Genomic DNA, 16,271 nt, shown 5'->3' with positions numbered 1-16,271 from the left:
ACAGAGACGTGAAATTAGTAATAGCTTCTATTCACTGTTAATTATTTTACAGGTGATGAAAACCGTGCTGATGAATTGGGATGTCATATCTTGGTAGCCTGTCCACAACTTAGAGACTGTTGGGGCTTTGAGATTTTAAGATCCTCAAAGATGACAAAGTAACAAAAAGCTCTGTGCAATGCCCTGCACAAACATAGGATAAACAATTAAATCTATTAGGACACAAATCAGAAGCGCCCTCATCTACGTTCATCCAATAAAAAAAACATCAATAGAACTCCTGTTAGTGTTACTTTTTCATCTTTCATACCCTTTTTGTTTTACGAGATCTTTTTTATCTTAAAGAAAACAAATGTTTGAGTGCCAACCAGAGGTTTCAAATAACAAATTACAAATACTTTGTTACCCGAATAAGTTAGCAGTACTCAAAAAAGTAAGGCAGTCAGTTGCCACAATTCTTTTGAGCTCTTAAACTCAAACATTTTAGTATGACAGAGCTTATATGTTTGGAGTTTATTTTAAATGTACATTTAAATCATAATTAAATAAAATTGACCAATTAAGCCAACTCAAAATTCCACAGTTTCTGCTACACAGAATGTTCAGTCATCTTTCTTATTGAAATAACTCAAACAAACTTAATCATTTCAAGTAAGAAGACAGAGGATTTTATGTTTAATGAACTTAACATTCTAGGCCTCATTAGTTTTTTCTTTCACTCTTCTCATTAAACATGACTCAAAAACATAGACTCATTACAACTCAAAATCATTTCACTCCAAACTTAAAATATTTATGGCAACTGATTGCCTTAAAGAAGAGGTCTTCAATGTTTCCCAGGCCAAGGACCCCCAAACTGATGGTGAGATGTAGCAGGGACCCCCTAATTATATATATTTTATGGAATTGCGATATATCAAACTGGTCCTATAGATTCCTGGTTGATGGGACAGGTGTTATGAATTAAATGGTGCCCAGCTTGAAAGATCTCCTGTGTGTCGCTGAATGTGTGCATTGATGACTGAAAGACATCTTCTGCCTCCATTTATCTGTTTACTACAGTCTGTTGAATTCATGTTAATGTGGATTTAAAGACATTTCAATTAGTGGAAAAAATTGCAGGGAGAATATAAAAAAAGTCTAATCAATCAAAACTTGCGACACTCATGCAGTAACTCTGTGGATCCCCTAGGGGTTGTGGACCCCCGGTTGAACACCTCCGGTGTCAACCCAGTCTCATCCACTACGTTTTCCAGTGTGGACCAACGTAGTGGGGGTACATTTTCCCATGAGACTGGGTTGCCGGTGTAGAGAGCTGTACTGAATGAAATTTCTTTTTGTTCACAGTTGTGTGTACAAAATGAAAAAAAAATTAAATCTGTCTAAGTCTTTTCAAGCTTTTGTCCTTAACAGTTTAACCTGCATTACTAACTTTAATACTTTAAGTGATTTTAAAAATTGTACTTTTACACTTTTACTTGAGTAAAAACCTGAAGTTGCTACTCTTACTTCTGTAAAAGTGTTTTTAAACAGTAGGATTTATACTTGTACTTACTTTTGACACCTCCAGTGCCAACAAGTGACCATCCTAATAGCTGTTGCAGTCTAACAATAGACAGAACATGAGACTGCAGCATGTGAGCCAAAGGAAAAATGTCTGATTTATGCTGAGGAACTCCTTTGTAGCCAATTTAAGGATCATGTTAAACATTGCAGGTAAGCACACAAGCCATACTTTGCCTTGATATTTTTTAAAATGACACACTATCAGTCCAGTGTTGTTTAAGGATTGAGCGAGAGTTAAACCTATCTGAAGTTTTATCACCAAATTTGTGAAGGCTATCCTTTGGTTTCTGATCACATAAATCAAAGGCAGTTGAACTTTCAAGAATTTAGTATATAATTCTTACATTAATCACTGTAACATTTTATATGGCCATTTTTTTTAACTTTATTTTAACAGTATAGTTCATTGTTTTTCCAAAAAAGTAAAAAAAAAAAAAAGTTCAACAGCTCATTGATTTTTCTTTTTTTAAGATCTCAAATTGACAAAGGCAGTGATTGAGCGTTGATGGTCAGCAAAAATCTGAACATGTTGTCGATGAGGTGGATTATTGATGAAGGTAATTCATGGATCCATCATCTTTGAAGGACCTGGGAAAGAGACTAAGCCTCAACACTCAGGTTAAATGCAAAATCTCAGCATGAAATAAAATATTTAAACTTTTTCTATTGCCTACAAAACATCTTGTAGAGAAATATAAAAGGTGTTTCGATAACAGGATTTATAAATATATCTGAAGTAGGTTTGATACTGCATTGAAAAAAAATAACTCATAAGATTTACTTAAAATATATATTGTATTTGCATGCAAATGAAAAGTAAAATTTAATGCTACAATATCAAGTAACACTCACTTGCCAGTATCAAGTAAATTTTACTTCCATGTGACATAACAGGTGTGAGGATATTAATCACATTTACTTAATTACATCTAATTAAGTAAAAGTTAAATTTATCCAAACAAATTGAGTAAAGGCAACATAGAGACAAACAACCATTCACAAACACACCCAAGCAGACACTAGCAGACACTGGGTCCCTCAGCAGCCATCTACATGGAATTGTACTTTTCGAATATGCGACAAAAAATTTGCAACCCTCTGAAACTGAGAGTTTCAAAATTCGTAACAGAAATATACTCATATGTAAGATCAAGAATATTAAACTTACACAAACATGCTCAAAACAACCTCTGGGTGAGGGTCAGTAGAGAACAGCCACCTAAACTGTGATCAGTGGTGTAAAGATTATGTATGCCTCGATTTAAATAAGAAAAAACATTTACAAATATTGCATTAAGAGTAAAACTGCATTATGTTGTACTGCATTAGAATTTGTATCAAAAAAAAAAAAGAAAAAGATTGGTATGACTTGTAAGCAATAATTACACAGTATTTCATTTACAGCACATCCAACACAGATCTGGTATTATCTCGCTACTCAAATATGCGATAAAAATCTTACAAACCTACACACTGAAACAGTGTGTAGGTTTTTAAGAATGCAATTGCATTTTAAGAATGCCATTACAACAATAACGAAACTAAATCAACACAATTAAAAATTAAAAGCTTAAACTTTCTAACCATTCCCAATGAAGAGTAAAATCTCTACTAGATATTTGAATAAACGTATCTGTTATTTTTTGCGAAATAACGTCTACCTTATTTGGCAAAAAATAAAAAACATTAATGAGAACCTTCCACTAAAATTAATTGGAACCCACTGCTAATTCTTGGCTTTTGATGCAACATGTTCTTACCCTAAGATGAAAAAATCATGAATGCATTTAGGAAAGCAACATCAACTTCAGGGTGTTTACTTTTGGGGACAGTTTAAAACCGTCCAACTCCAGGAAAGGTTTTTGGAAGATTTCAAAAGTGCAGCGCAAAGTGGAGCAGAGTCACATGGAGAACTGGGAACATGGGAATGTTAAGTTCAGGGCATATATCAGTCCCATGAGCAGCGAGCAGACATTTGCAGTACTGTTGCACCCTGCCAAAATGACTGTCGTTGGGACTACCTGTTTCTCTGTGTGTGATCCTGGACTCGGAGTAGAATCAGTCCTGCTGTGAGCTACAGTGCACATATGTGCGTGCGTTACAAAACGTAATATTTATAGAATAAAATTTATATAGTATTTTTAGGTTGATGTACGTACTGCTATTAAACATCTAAATAGTATAAGGAAATCTAAGTAAAACTTACTCTTTCCCCAGAATTTATTAAAAAAAAAGGTTTAATTTTACTTCAGACACAAGACACAAGTTTTTACTGAAGCTTAGAAATACAGAGTAGAAATTATGAGAAAAACTCAAATAGAGTTTATTGCACCAAAAAGTCACCTTTTTTTCCTGTGTGGTAATGTTTTTTTGCATTTTTTTTGCATGTTTTTTCCCCCATTGAGGAGCAGTGGGCTGTCATTGTGTGGCACCCGGGGAGCAGTGTGGGGTTAAGGGTCTTTGCTCAGAGAGCCATAGGGCAATCTATGAGATGGGGGCTCGACCTCACAACCGCTGGATTCCAAGTTCTATGCCCTAGTTCTAAACCACTAAGCCGCCACTCCCCTTAATCATTAAAATGATTTAAAAAGTTTATTTTGGAGGCCTAAAAACGTTCAGAAACGTGGCTCAAATAGGGCCCTGTACTTGACAGCCAGAAATTCAAATGATTCAAAGTCCCCCAGGGTCTCTTTTCTACACTTAAGTGGATCTTTAAACAGAGTAACCAGTCCTCCCTCTTTTTTAAACACTCTGATGGAGAAATTGTAATTGGGAGGTATGGTCTCCAACAAAATTGGTATCTTGTTATTTTCACTTAGCCATGTCTCAGTAAGAAGCATAAAATCAAGATTTCAAAAATGATTTTCCTTACAGATATTGGTGCAATTGATCACAAAATGAATGGCTCTGATCGTATCACGGTTTTGAGTCACAGATCGGATAAGCAGAAAGTTGATTTTACATGAACAGATAGAGCTGTAGTGTTGGGCTGGATACAGGAGATGGCGTTGTGGAGGCCTTGTAGGGGAGGAGTTCAGTCTTCTGTCGGGATTTCACTCTGGTTTGTCGGGGTTCAACGGATGGCGACTGTGCTACAAAACAGTCATGGATGGCAGCTGGCGACCTTTATCCTTTAATCCTTCCGTTTTTGTTCCAATTCCAAGCAGTGTTAATTTCGTCAACCAGAACGATTACAAAAAAATTTCGTCAAGGCCCCTTTTTTCCTTGACGATGACAAGATTATGACGCACAAAAATTGTTTTCAGAAAATAAAAATAAGATGATTATAAAAAATGATTTTTGTAAACGAGACTAAGACCAGACGAAATTTACAAGCCATGGACGAATTCGCATTAAAAAACGTAATTGTTCATAATTATTTTATATTTGTTAATATAAGTGTTTCTTGAACTTCATAGAAGATTATATGTTGTTGCCCTGTTTGTCCCTACACGCCACTCAATCAGTAGTAGCAGAGGGCTTATAGTCCTAGAATCACTGGTAGTAGTTAACTGTGGCTAGCTCAACTTCGCAGTCATGGCGTTGGGATCGGATACCGGTGTACTGTTTGTTGAAGGAGCTGGGAAAAAACAATGCTTGGCTGTATGGGGCCATTTTGTTTACAACGCAAAGGACAACAAAACAACCTGCATGATAATGATTGATCATGCTGCCGATGCTGGTGGTGGCCAAGATGTGGAAACACTGGAGGAAGGACGCCACCAAAGAGTCTGAGGTTCAAAATGGCAGGAAAGAATACAAAGAAACTCAAGCGACATATGAGGTGCCAACATGCTGCCATATGGAAGAAGGTAAGGAACGTGTGGGTCTGTCAGTACTTAAAAGCTATTTAACAGGCCCTAGTAGTAGTATCACCTGTATCTTCATCCTGGTGTTGAAATTGATTTGGTATAGTAGTTCTGTCGCAGAGATGTTGGGAGCACCCCCACCTTACAAACCTCACGCCAATGAGCAGAAAGCCCTGGAGAACTCAATGGCAAAGACTATTGGGCGTTCTGGCCTGCCTGCAAGATCATTGAGAATGAAACAATCGACAGAAGGTTCAATGTGAACAGTCAGATAAATGTTTAAAAGAGAATCGGTGTGTGAAGTTTTATTCTGTACATTGTGATATATTTAAAAAAAGAGAATCAGTGTGTGGAAAAGTTCTGTTCTGCAGTGTTATATAAATAAAATAGAAAAATAGAGAAGCAATGTGTGGTGAAGTTCTATTTTTTACAGCGTTGACTAAAAAATGACTAAAATAACAAAAATTTGACTAAGACTTAAACAGATTTTTGTCATTGTGACTAAGACTAAATTTAAAAAAGTTGAGGAAATTAACACTGGTTCCAATGCCTTAGCAGAGTGACATTTAGTTTATCATCAGGGAGACACTCTATCAGATTTTCATTTGCATCATGTACTTTGTTTAGAGAGAAGGAAATGTCCTTTAACTGTGTCTGTGTTGTTCTTATTGCGAAAGAGTTCAGTCTTAGTAACAGTATCATTTACTATTAATGTTCTTGGATTATTTTTTATTACGAGGCTGTTTTAGAGGGCTGAATTTCCTCATACCTTTGTCTATTGTCTGGAAACTGGCTGTCCTCCTCAGGGTCAGCAACAAGTTGGGCAGCCAACCTGTTATTTAGCGGAATCCAAGTATTCTCAGTAATTTCAGTGGGACCTTTCTTACCCTTTGTTTTAGAATAAACAGCTTTTTGCAACTATTGTTATTTGGAGTAGGAGACATACATTGAAGTCTGGACAAGTTTTTATCATCTAGATTTGGCTTTCAGCTTGTCAGGCATCTTTTAAAATCTGGGTTGGATTCTTCGGTTTTTGGCTTTGCAACAAAAGTTTCCCAGGGAGGGCTACTGGTCTGGTTATTGTCATTTGACTCCACAGGCTCCTCCAAATTGACAATAGACAGGGACAAAAAATCTGGTTCAATGAGCCTAGATTGGTAGAGTTGAAATAGGTAGGCAACATTCTAAAGACAATGTCAGTTGTATTAATACTATCTTTCTAACCTCTGTATTTGCTGTTGCTCTAACGCTCTCTCTGAATTTTAGCATCATAGGTACTTTAATCTGTGTCAGCTGGGAGTGCCTACCACAGTATGACTCCAATAGAGCACGTTTAATCTCATCATCAGTTATTTATATGTCATTGCATATTGTTTGCATTGCATATTGCAACTATTGCATTGCAAGAAACCAGTAACATCTCATAGCAATACATTTATATCTTCCATTTTTATTCCTTATTAAATCATAGCTACTAATTATATTTGAACATCTAGTAAAACCTACTTTTGTTAACAGGATCATTTGTAATCAGCAGAGATATCAGGAGCTGTAGTGTAATGGAAAATGTGGGAAGTAAAACTGAAACAAATAATCTCAGTGATCGAAAGGTACAATTTCAAGGCAGCACTTTTCTGGAAGCAGTGTTTAACAACAACTGCTGTTCCTTAGTGAAATGCTCAATATTTCTTGCATGAAAAAATAATAGATGCATGAGATTTCTGTAAATATTTCTTCGGCTACAGTGATCTATTGTCAAAAGCAGGAGTCAAAATGAGAAGGAAACTTTAAAGCCATCCAGCAATTTAAACCTGCTTTAACTAGCCAGCCTGAGTATTGGTTATACAGCTTGTCCGATTAACTGGTGCCAATTTTGGTGTTAATATAACATTTTATTTTTTTCAAACAAGACAAGAAAAGGTGCAGATAGGACTCGTGTTATAGAGCAATAAAAGGCCAAACAATTTTTTCATTATGTAGACATACATAATGTGCATGGATGATTTTTTTATTTGGGTTCTCAATCATTTTAGGAAAACAGTTTAACCATTTAAAAGCATTTAACAAAACTTAAAAAAATTCTATATCAAATGTCCCCTCAGTAGAAACAGCAGTAGAAAAAAAAAACTTTGTTTCAGTCGTAATACAAACAGTAAAACCGTCACTTTTTTATGCTTTTTATTCAGCACCGCCAATGAACTCCAACAAAAACAATACTTTAACACCGCCCTCTTCTGGTACAGTACAGATAACACACCTTCTCGGCAACTGCTGCGCCTGCTCTAGGCCGCTCGCTGTAATCATTAGACCGTTTGTACATGAAACAGAAAAAAAACATATATATATATATATATATATATATATATATATATATATATATATATATATATGACACAACAGAGAACGAAATGATCGCTGGTGGCGATCTGTCACCAGGGAGAAAAAGGTTTATGTGTGACCATGCGGCGCAGGCGCGGTGGCCAAGTGGTAAGGCGTCGGTCTCGTAAACCGAAGATCGCGGGTTCGAACCCCGTCCGTGCCTTTTGAATGGAACCACATCATACCGTCTAGTACATAGACAGCTTTGATGATAAAATTCCAATTTGAAAATACAGCCATTTCTTGTTTTTACACAGTAATTTCATATCATCAGGTAAATTGGATAATTCAACCATGCATCCGCCGTAACTGGACACAAAACTGCAGTTTCGTGAAATGGATAATTCAACCATGCATCCGCAAATGTCCGTAACTTGACACAATACTGCAGTTTCCTGGGTAATGCACAGTTCTGCAGTATCTTTGTTTCAGATATGCTGCATCACTGTCATATTCAGTTTCTTATGGCTGCTATTTCTTCTAAAAGGGGTTGCAGATGATTTAATATTATTGTGACTACATTACAGTTTTTGTTTTAGAGATCTGTGAGATAAAATTCTTTATTAGCAATCAGTTCATTACAATACTGCATACTATCACTCTTTGGAGCTAACTATTAAACATCCTCTCGATTAATTCTTCCCTTGAAACCTTTTGCCTACAATCTATCAGTGTTTTATAAGTATTTTTATTTTATTTATTTTTTTTGTTTTACTCACATTTTGTGACACTTGTAATCTAAAGGCTCAGCATTTAACCTAGGTGGGACTTCACTGGATGTCATTTTCTGGGTAAAATTAAGTTTGGCTGTTCCTTAATTTGAAGCACACGAAATCAGAATGTAGAATAAAGGGAAATGGATTAAAAATCATGAACAGTCATGTTAAAATAAATGTGTTTGCCCTTATTCTGAGTAGGTAAATAAGATGATTTGTCAATGACAATTATATGCATTTTACATACGGCAATGTAGTTTCTTTTTTTTTTTTTTTCATATTTTAAAATCCATTGGAAAAGTGTCTCACCTACTTGCTTGAAACAAGAAAAATGCACCTATTTTTCTGCAGTGTTCTTGTGGGAAAAAAAAAAACCCAAGCAGTTCTAATCTGTGAGTCACATCCTGTCTACATTTACGTTGGCTTAAAACTTTTTTTTTGATAAAGCTCATGGAGGCTCAACTTATCCTGAGCTATCTCTGTAGTTTTAGGCTGCTTGAGCAAGACAACTATACCTCACTTTGCCATTTTTCATAGAGCAAAAGGGATGACTCTTCATTTAATTACCCAGATACAGCCAAACAAACTGAGTAGATAAATACTTAAAGACCTGATGAACAGGTTTCTTAAAAGAAGTGCAGGACTGCAAGGTTTTCATTTACAGTTTAAAACAGCATACAGCATCAGACAGAGACAGAAGTGATATCCCAAATAAATTTAATGCGTTATACTTCTCGTGCCACTTGAAATATATATATAAAGAACATTTTTGATTAAGGAAAAAAATGGATGATGTAATAAATGAAACCAAAATTCTATTAACCCAAGAATTAAAAAAATAAACTCAGAATCTAATATGGTTTTGTCTTTGCCATTTACAATTGTGGATTCTGTGCAGACATTTGTAGGCCTTGACCCAGATATCCAATTCCATCTGTGAACTGAATGCTTTTCATTTAATTCTCCCATGGATCTCTCATTTTAGTAGAAACATAAGCTGAGCACAGAACAAAGGAGCGGTGTATTTGTGTGTTCCTTAGTAAAGAGGAGCAGCTTTCTATAGTAACATCTAGGACAGCTAGATTAAATGCTGTGTTCAGCTCGCTATATAGCAGAGAGGAGGAAAATGATAAGATTAATCAGTAAGAACGCCTTCCTCTAAAAAAACAAAAAACAAAACAAAAGCAAAGCAAAATGCAAACTCTTTCAGAAAGGAATGTTAACTCATACTTTTGGATGTTTTGCTCTGGTTGTGTTGGTGGAGGATTATGCACCATCCAGTGGTATGCATGTAGATGTCACTCACACCTGATAAGCTGAAACTGGTTTGGTGACTTTGGAAATGCCCCACTCTTTGTGGGGCTGTGTGGCGTAAAGGTATGTTTACATTCTGATAAGAATGAAGTTAACTCTGAAAATAAACATAATTCATCATAGATTAAAAGAAAAATGTAAATCAGGTGACCTGACAGCTATTCACTAGCTAGACATGGCTCAAGAATTGTGGGACAGGACCACTGAGCAGCTAGCCCTCCTTTCTACAGCAACACATAACTGTTGATGACTCAGAATCCTTGAAGCTGTTTGCTTAATAAAAGTCTTTAATTATAGATTTTATGTTCAAAACACTGACAAAGCACAACGAGTGGACTTCGGGGCAGCTGAGTTGGCTTTTAAAATATAAAAGTTTTTCCCAGTTCCAACAACCTCAGCGTGTAAAAAAAAATATTGAAGGGATAAAAATTACAATATAAGGCAATTGCAGTATATACAAGCATGCATTTGCAGTTTATCTTTTTTTTTTTTTTTTGAGTAATACAAGGAAGGATTGTCTGTAATAATACAAAAAGGCGTATTTGTTTCCAGCAGCGTAGCTGACTACCCTGGGGACAAATATGGAAAACAACACAGAGAAGGTGTTGTTTTCCCAGTGGTGCTTCTCTGTTGCACTAAATGAACACGCCAGAACCAGTATAGTCTGCTAAACTATTGTGAACAAAAACACCTTTCACTCTATTTCACTCTATCCCTCTTTTTTTCATTGTTAAAAAAAATAATTTCTAAAAGTTATCAGAAAATCTTTTACTTAATAAATTTCCCAAAGTTTCATTGAAAACAGATGATGGTGAAAATATATGTCTTTTTTTATCCTATTCCACAAAAGGCACATTGGACATGAAGATGCATTGAATCAGTACATATTGCACGTTGGGTGGTCGTTACCACACATGAAATCTGGCCATAGAGCGTACTTCTTGATGTATGGCGCTTTCCTCAAACACTTGGCCGCCTCTCTGTCACACTTGCATAAAAACTTCTCACATTTGTCCTCTAAATCCTCTGAAATTAAAAGAATAGACAGTTAAGTAATTAAAAACATAAAACAAACTATAGAAAAACATTACAATACAACATATTCTAAATAACGGGGAGAGGAATCTGGTTATTTTTTTGAATTTCTGAGTCAATTTTTAACAAAAATGCTCTTAGAAGTGGTTTGAAAGCACCATACAATTTGCTATTATAGGTTTCACTACTCTAAAACAATGATTATCTTTACGTGATAAAAAAAAAAAAAATATATATATATATATATATATTTATATATATATATATATTTAATCAGCAGTGCTCCAGACAGAGTTACTCAATGAAACATATTGTTTAAATGAAGCTTGCTGTCCATCTGTTTTAGTTTCGTTCAACTTCACATACAGTAAACAAGTTAGTGTACAGTAAACAGTATTTTCCGTACAGGTACTTGTAGGCACAACTGTAAAGTTAAAAAAGGAAACCTCTTGGATGGCTAATTATCCCTTTAACTTAGGTTAAAAAGTGTTGTTATTGAAGTAGTACTGCTTTTACTTGAATACAGATTTAGGGTTCTTTACCCAGCTTTGGTTTAGACCACAGCATTCAGTGTATTTTACTAGAACTTTGTGTGAAAAACCAAATAAAACATAATAAATGTCTATTTAATGGGAAGAAAATTATATGAATTTCCATATAAAGATTTGAAAGTGTGTCCTTCATCTCTATTCAAACTCTCTGGATCTGATACCCTAATGTGGTTGATTTCAAAAGTTACCTTTTCAGATTAAATTACATTCTCTTTATATTATAAAGAGAAGAACAACACTTCAAATGTATTAATGCATGGACATATTAATGTGTTTGCATAGAGGCAGCAGGATAATGGCTATAATCATACAACTTGCAGAAAAATAGAACAAAATAGAACAAAACACAGTTAAGATCAAAGTATATTTCTGGCCTAATCAAAGTCCATGTCGAATCAGCATCAGGGATCTAAGGTAAACCTGGAAAATTGAGTTTATTGACTCTATCCATCTAATCTGATTAAGTTTAAGAATTTTGGTTTAAAAAAAAAGCAATGGGCAAATAAAAAATTCCAGTCTGCATTAAAAAAACAAAAAACTGGTAGAGAATTATTCAAAAACACTTGCAGATGTTTTTTAGTGAAGGCCAAGTTACTTCAATTCAATTCAGTTTATTTATATAGGGCCAATTCAAAACACGTCATCTCAAGGCACTTTACATTATTCATTCAAAGTTTTCTATCCAAGGGAAACAGTTGATTGTATCGACTCATTGACTGGGATACAATCCCACACACTAAGCATGCTTGTAGCGACAGTGGAGAGGAAAAACTCCCTTTAAACAGGAAGAAACCTCCAGCAGAAGCAGGCTCAGTGTGAGCGGCCATCTGCCGAGGCTAACTGGGGTTCAAGGAGACAGAAGCAGAGATACAAAGAGCAGAAAGGCGGCCCCGTACAGGAAACACAAAGCCAGGCAGACAAGCTCTGATCCAACTCCCATGTTTCATAAGTATTGCTTTTGAGCTACAGTTATAAACAATCTGAGGTCATATTTTATGTTTTTAGGTCATTTGCTTTGATGCTGTAACCCCAGTAGATGATGTAGGAAGAGATAATACTCTCCACAACAGACTTACAGGTGCTGGTCATAAAATTAGAATATCATGAAAAAGTAGATTGATTTCAGTAATTCCATTCAAAAAGTGAAACTTGTATATTATATTCATACATTACATACAAACTCATATATTTCAGATGTTTATTTTGTTTAATTTTGATGATTACAAATGACAACAAATGAAAATCTCAAATTCATCATATCAGAAAATTAGAATATTACTGAAGACCAATAAAAACAAAGGATTTATAGAAATGTTGGCCAACTGAAAAGTATGAACATGAAAAGTATGAGCATGTACAGCACTCAGTATTTAGTTGGGCCTCCTTTGGCCTGTATTACTGCAGCAATGCGGCGTGGCATGGAGTCGATCAGTCTGTGGCACTGCTCAGGTGTTATGATAGCCCAGGTTGCTCTAATAGTGGCTTTTAGCTCTTCTGAATTGTTGGGTCTGGTGTATTGCATCTTCTTCTTCACAATACCCCATAGATTTTCTATGGGGTTAAGGTCAGGAGAGTTTGCTGGCCAATTAAGAACAGGGATACCATGGTCCTTCCACCAGGTACTGGTAGCTTTGGCACTGTGTGCAGGTGCCAAGTCCTGTTGGAAAATGAAATCTGCATCTCCAAAAAGTTGGTCAGCTGCAGGAAGCATGAAGTGCTCTAAAACTTCCTGGTATGTGGCTGCGTTGACCCTGGACCTCAGAAAACACAATGGACCAACACCAGCAGATGACATGGCACCCCAAACCATCACTGACTGTGGAAACTTTACACTGGACTTCAAGCAACGTGGATGAAGTGCCTCTCTTCTTTTCCTCCAGACTCTGGGACCTTGATTTCCAAAGGAAATGCAAAATTTACTTTCATCAGAGAACATGACTTTGGACCACTCACCAGCAGTCCAGTCCTGTTTCTCTTTAGACGCTTCTGACGCTGTCTGTGGTTCAAGAGTGGCTTGACACAAGGAATGCGACAGCAGAAACCCATGTCTTTCATACGTCTGTGTGTGGTGGTTCTTGAAGCACTCACTCCAGCTGCAGTCCACTCTTTGTGAATCTCCCCCACATTTTTGAAGGGGTTTTGTTTCACAATCCTCTCCAGGGTGCGGTTATCTCTCTTGCTTGTACACTTTTTTCGACCACATCTTTTCCTTCCCTTCGCCTCTCTATTAATGTGCTTGGACACTGAGCTCTGTGAACAGCCAGCCTCTTTAGCGATGACCTTTTGTGTCTTGCCCTCCTTGTGCAAGGTGTCGATGGTCGTCTTTTGGACAACTGTCAAGTCAGCAGTCTTCCCCATGATTGTGTAGCCTATAGAACTAGACTGAAAGACCATTTAAAGGCTTTTGCAGGTGGTTTGAGTTAGTTAGCTGATTAGAGTGTGGCACCAGGGGCCATCAATTTTGAACCTTTTCACAATATTCTAATTTTCTGATATGATGAATTTGAGATTTTCATTTGTTGTCATTTGTAATCATCAAAATTAAACAAAATAAACATCTGAAATATATGAGTTTGTATGTAATGTATGAATATAATATACAAGTTTCACTTTTTAAATGGAATTACTGAAATCAATCTACTTTTTCATGATATTCTAATTTTATGACCAGCACCTGTATGTAGCATCTTGCTGCTAATGCTGAATGGCCTACGCTTCCTTAGGAAGTACAATCTGCTCTGTCCCTTCTTGCAAATGACTTGTTGCGTCCTGTGCTGCTGAGTGCTTGATGAGGCAGCTGAACTTTCAGTCTAACAAGCTGTGGTCTGTTTGTTAGGTAGTTTTTTATCCAGGCAATTGTTGATGCCTCCACCTGTGTCTTCTAAAGTATTTCACAAAGTGCGTCAGGCTGAATTGTGTTAAATGTACTAGAGAAATCAAAGAACATGATCCTCACAGTCCTGTCTGCCTTGTCTAAATGACAGTGGGTTTGTTAAAGCAGGTGCATGATGGGATCTTCAACTGCAACTGCAAAAGCAAACTGCAGGGGGTCCTGATAGCTGCTTTGTTTGCTGAGGTGAACCAACAGAAATCTCTATAGGGCCTTCAGGATGTGGGATGTCAGGGCAACAGGTCTATAATCACTGAGGACTGTTGCCTGAGGTGTTTTTGGAACTGGAACCAGACAGGAGATCTTTAACATCACTGGAACTGTCTTCTGGGTCAGACTAATGTTGAAGGGGTGCTGTAGAATATGAACACCTATGCACACATCTTTCACTTAATGAATATGTAAAAATCATTACCACATTCTGCTTTCCTGTCCTCACAAGTCCAATGATATTGGGATGTTTTGGTGAAGCAACCAAGATTTTCTGCATCTCCATAACAGCAGTCATGCTTGTGGCAACACCTATACACACAACAGAGTAAAAGCATTAAGTCCTCCGTCTGGAGCGGACTGCGTGAGGACAGCAGTGTAGGTGGGTGGTAAGGGAACACCACAGGTATTTTAAAAGCAGACCAGGATCACCACTTTGGTTTTACACTAAACTTAGTTGGCAGTCAAATGTTTTTTAACGAATAAGACGTCTAGTGGTGAAGATAGAAAACAAAGAGATAGTAATTAGGATCCGGGTGTGGTATCTCAGACCTATTTTAAAATCCCAGTTGGACCGGGCAAGTGTTTTGACATTATTCACTCGTTCCACCCCTCTCTCCACTGTTTGTGGTTTAGCAGTCAGAGTTAGAAGTGGAAACTGCTTACACCTATTTTGGAAAAAGGAAGACTTGAGCTCAACCAAGAGGGTCAAATAAAGTCGGCATACCATCCCCGCAGAAAGGAGTGAAAACACACTAATGGATTCTGAATTACATGCTTCATAACACAGGATACATGTGCAAACCAGTCTGATTGCTTAAATTCTGGTCCACATTGTCATCAGGTGCAGAGACATACTATTATGTGAGTAAAAGTTAAGAGAGTCAGCAGTTGTTTTACCAGTCTGCCTTGTCTCGGGGCCAGCCCTGACCCCCCAGCCCGCAGTAGCATCCGTACATCATGTAATTTAAAGCAGATCTCCCGGTGCTGCATCTGATAGCTCCTGCAAGCTCAAGTAACCCTCTTTTGGTCCTTTGGGGAGTGTGCGCTGTGTCAAGGGCCACACCCACTGCAAAGGGAAACAAACAGCAAATCCACAAGTTCTAGAACGCTAACCTCACTCTTATCTTTTATCAAAAAATGGTTAAAATCAAACATTATATAACAATTTTAACAAGTAAAAGAAAATAGTTAATTGTAATTAAAAAAATCCCAAAACTAATCAGGTCCAACTCTATTCCACTTATTTGCTTTGCCTGCCAACACACCTCACAACAAGCTTTAACAAAAAACAACTCTGACTTCTTCAGTATTCTTTAGCCTTCTTTCACGGTCAAATCAGAAGCACAACATTTCAACTTACCGGATAACAGCAGGAGAACACAGTAAAATGTCATCACTGCGTGCAACAGGTAGGTCAACTCTGCTGAATGTGGATTCCTGCTCTTCCACCGACTGAGTGCTGAGTGAAGGGGAAGGCTTTATTTAGAGGCTGCTGCAGTAATCTCTTGAGCATCATAATTGGACGGGGCATAAGCTAGTGTTTGTGAAACAAGGCTCCCCCTGCAGGAACATGCCTGGGTCTTCTTTTTTTATATATATATATATATCTCTGCTTTCGTTGACAATTTGCCCTTGAAGGAAAAAAAATTAAAATATGATATTTTGGTCCCTATTAAAAATGTCAGCTGAGCAACATTTTTGCTCCACAGAAATCACAGAATATTACAGTATTTATCTTGAAATGTGTTTTTTACAATTAAAACACTTGCTCTATAGCTCTAACGACTTTCCGAACAAC

The 16,271-nt window shown here is 36.8% G+C and overlaps 1 protein-coding gene and 1 non-coding gene across 2 annotated transcripts; one reads left to right on the top strand and one right to left on the bottom strand.

Annotated features, from left to right (window-relative positions):
* Positions 1–7,845: 7,845 nt before the first annotated feature.
* Positions 7,846–7,917, top strand: trnat-cgu. Its single transcript has one exon. It is a non-coding gene; the product is annotated as a tRNA-Thr (tRNA).
* Positions 7,918–9,170: 1,253 nt separating this feature from the next.
* zgc:92162 (group 10 secretory phospholipase A2) lies at positions 9,171–15,985 on the bottom strand. The gene is made up of 4 exons (XM_038287979.1): positions 15,834–15,985; positions 15,371–15,539; positions 14,676–14,782; positions 9,171–10,810 (listed from the first exon to the last, which is right to left on the bottom strand). The coding sequence occupies exons 1-4, from the start codon at positions 15,865–15,867 to the stop codon at positions 10,662–10,664; spliced, it is 459 nt and encodes a 152-aa protein (XP_038143907.1). The 5' UTR covers positions 15,868–15,985; the 3' UTR covers positions 9,171–10,661.
* Positions 15,986–16,271: the final 286 nt, after the last annotated feature.

This window comes from Cyprinodon tularosa, unplaced genomic scaffold (assembly GCF_016077235.1).
Source record: "Cyprinodon tularosa strain WSP-4 unplaced genomic scaffold, ASM1607723v1 ctg246, whole genome shotgun sequence".
NCBI classification, from domain to species: Eukaryota; Metazoa; Chordata; class Actinopteri; order Cyprinodontiformes; family Cyprinodontidae; genus Cyprinodon; species Cyprinodon tularosa.
Note: the sequence above shows the minus strand (reverse complement) of the source record. Positions and strands in the feature narration are given on the sequence as shown.